The sequence below is a fragment of the Phocoena phocoena genome, chromosome 19, assembly GCF_963924675.1.
Source record: "Phocoena phocoena chromosome 19, mPhoPho1.1, whole genome shotgun sequence".
Classification (NCBI taxonomy): Eukaryota; Metazoa; Chordata; class Mammalia; order Artiodactyla; family Phocoenidae; genus Phocoena; species Phocoena phocoena.
In genome coordinates this window covers 17747075-17749723 of record NC_089237.1, presented here as the reverse complement: position 1 = coordinate 17749723, position 2649 = coordinate 17747075, and the positions used below count along the sequence as shown (strand labels likewise).

The following is a 2649-nucleotide window of genomic DNA, read 5'->3' as shown; positions in this document are numbered from 1 at the left end:
GCTGATCCTCGGGTTTAAATCTCATTGGCCGAGAGAACATTTTGGGATGGTGCTTAGAGCTCGACGGGGCGGTTTCAAGGATCCCTTTTTTGGGGGGCTGAGGAGGGGGCGGGGCCGCCGGCGGGGGCCCCCTTGAAACCGACTAATTGGGATCGGAGAGGCCGAGGTGAGGGCTGGAGGAAGGCACAAAGGAGTCGCTGGGCGGAGAAGGGAGGGGAGAGGCGAGAGGAGGAGGACGAGGAGGAGAGAGGGCAAGCAGCGCGCGGTGTCTCCGGCGGCTCAGTCCGACCTCGGCGAGCCAGCGGGCGGGTGCGCCGCCCCCCTCCCCCGCCCGGCCTCCCCAACTCGGCAGCCGCGAACAAAGTTTGCAAAGAGACGCGGGAGGCGGCGGCCGCGGCGAGGCGGCGGCGGGGAAGGCGCGCGGTCTCGGGGCTGGGGGCGGGGGCGGGGGGGCGTCCGGGAGCCGGGTGGGGGGCGGCGGCCAGCATGCGGCCCCGCAGCGCCCTGCCCCGCCTGCTGCTTCCGCTGCTGCTGCTGCCCGCTGCGGGGCCAGCCCAGTTCCACGGGGAGAAGGGCATCTCCATCCCGGACCACGGCTTCTGCCAGCCCATCTCCATCCCGTTGTGCACGGACATCGCCTACAACCAGACCATCATGCCCAACCTTCTGGGCCATACGAACCAGGAGGACGCAGGACTGGAGGTGCACCAGTTCTACCCATTGGTGAAGGTGCAGTGCTCGCCCGAACTGCGCTTCTTCCTGTGCTCCATGTATGCACCCGTGTGCACTGTGCTGGAGCAGGCCATCCCGCCGTGCCGCTCGATCTGCGAGCGCGCGCGCCAGGGCTGCGAGGCGCTCATGAACAAGTTCGGCTTCCAGTGGCCGGAGCGCCTTCGCTGCGAGCACTTCCCCCGCCACGGCGCGGAGCAGATCTGCGTGGGCCAGAACCACTCGGAGGACGGCGCGCCCGCGTTGCTCACCACCGCGCCGCCGCCGGGCCTGCAGCCGGGTGCGGGGGGCACCCCGGGCGGCCCGGGTGGCGGCGGCTCGCCCCCGCGCTATGCCACGCTGGAGCACCCGTTCCACTGTCCGCGCGTCCTCAAGGTGCCGTCCTATCTCAGCTACAAGTTTCTGGGCGAACGCGACTGCGCGGCTCCGTGCGAGCCGGCGCGGCCCGACGGCTCCATGTTCTTCTCCCAGGAAGAGACGCGCTTTGCGCGACTCTGGATCCTCACCTGGTCCGTGTTGTGCTGCGCCTCCACCTTTTTCACCGTCACCACGTACCTGGTGGACATGCAGCGCTTCCGCTACCCGGAGCGGCCCATCATCTTTCTGTCAGGCTGCTACACTATGGTGTCGGTGGCCTACATCGCGGGCTTCGTGCTCCAGGAGCGCGTGGTGTGTAACGAGCGCTTCTCCGAGGACGGCTACCGTACGGTGGTGCAGGGCACCAAGAAGGAGGGCTGCACCATCCTCTTCATGATGCTCTACTTCTTCAGCATGGCCAGTTCCATCTGGTGGGTCATCCTGTCGCTCACCTGGTTCCTGGCGGCGGGCATGAAGTGGGGCCACGAGGCCATCGAGGCCAACTCGCAGTACTTCCACCTGGCCGCGTGGGCCGTGCCCGCCGTCAAGACCATCACAATCCTGGCCATGGGCCAGATTGACGGCGACCTGCTGAGCGGCGTGTGCTTCGTGGGCCTCAACAGCCTGGACCCGTTGCGGGGCTTCGTGCTGGCCCCGCTCTTCGTGTACCTGTTCATAGGCACGTCCTTCCTCCTGGCCGGTTTCGTGTCACTCTTCCGCATCCGTACCATCATGAAGCATGACGGCACCAAGACGGAGAAGCTGGAGCGGCTCATGGTGCGCATCGGCGTGTTCTCGGTGCTGTACACGGTGCCCGCCACCATCGTCATCGCCTGCTATTTCTACGAGCAGGCCTTCCGAGAGCACTGGGAGCGCTCGTGGGTGAGCCAGCACTGCAAGAGCCTGGCCATCCCGTGCCCGGCGCACTACACGCCGCGCATGTCACCCGACTTCACCGTCTACATGATCAAATACCTCATGACGCTCATCGTGGGCATCACGTCGGGCTTCTGGATCTGGTCCGGCAAGACGCTGCACTCGTGGAGGAAGTTCTACACGCGTCTCACCAACAGCCGGCACGGCGAGACCACCGTGTGAGCCGGAGCTCCGGCGCCGCGTCCCCAGCCGGGCCGGCACCTCGCGCTCCGCCCCCAGGGAGGGGGGGGGCGCTCCTACAGACTCCTTATTTTATTTTTTTAAATAAAGAACAATCGAAACCATTCTTTTTTAGGTCGCTTTTTAAAGAGAACTCTGCCCAACACCCCCACCAGGTTTGTAATTAAAACTGTAAATAGTTTTTGTAAATTTAATTATATATTTTCTATTTAAAAGAAAAAAGGAAAAAAAAGGAGGGGGAGCAGTGGGGGGCGCCAGGCCTGAGGAATGGGGAAGAGGGGGAGTTGGGGGGGTTCTCCTTTCTTCAGTCCCCTTTCAAACACCACCCCCTACTTCGGTTTGAGTATTTTGGTGATTTGACAGGGCTGGGCCTGCTGGAAGAGGCTATAAGTAGTTGGGAGTTACATTCAGGTTCTAAAGCCAAATTTGTGAGCCTTCTCACTGACG

At 63.5% G+C, this 2649-nt stretch overlaps 1 protein-coding gene across 1 annotated transcript; it reads left to right on the top strand.

Annotated features, from left to right (window-relative positions):
- Window positions 1-264: 264 nt before the first annotated feature.
- On the top strand, window positions 265-2417 carry FZD2 (frizzled class receptor 2). Its single transcript, XM_065897145.1, has one exon. It carries the CDS (start codon window positions 487-489, stop codon window positions 2182-2184), a length of 1698 nt encoding a protein of 565 aa, XP_065753217.1. The 5' UTR covers window positions 265-486; the 3' UTR covers window positions 2185-2417.
- Window positions 2418-2649: the final 232 nt, after the last annotated feature.

Excerpts from the sequence above, each read along its gene's own strand:
- FZD2 (XM_065897145.1), top strand. The coding sequence starts at position 487 with ATGCGGCCCCGCAGCGCCCTGCCCCGCCTGCTGCTTCCGCTGCTGCTG.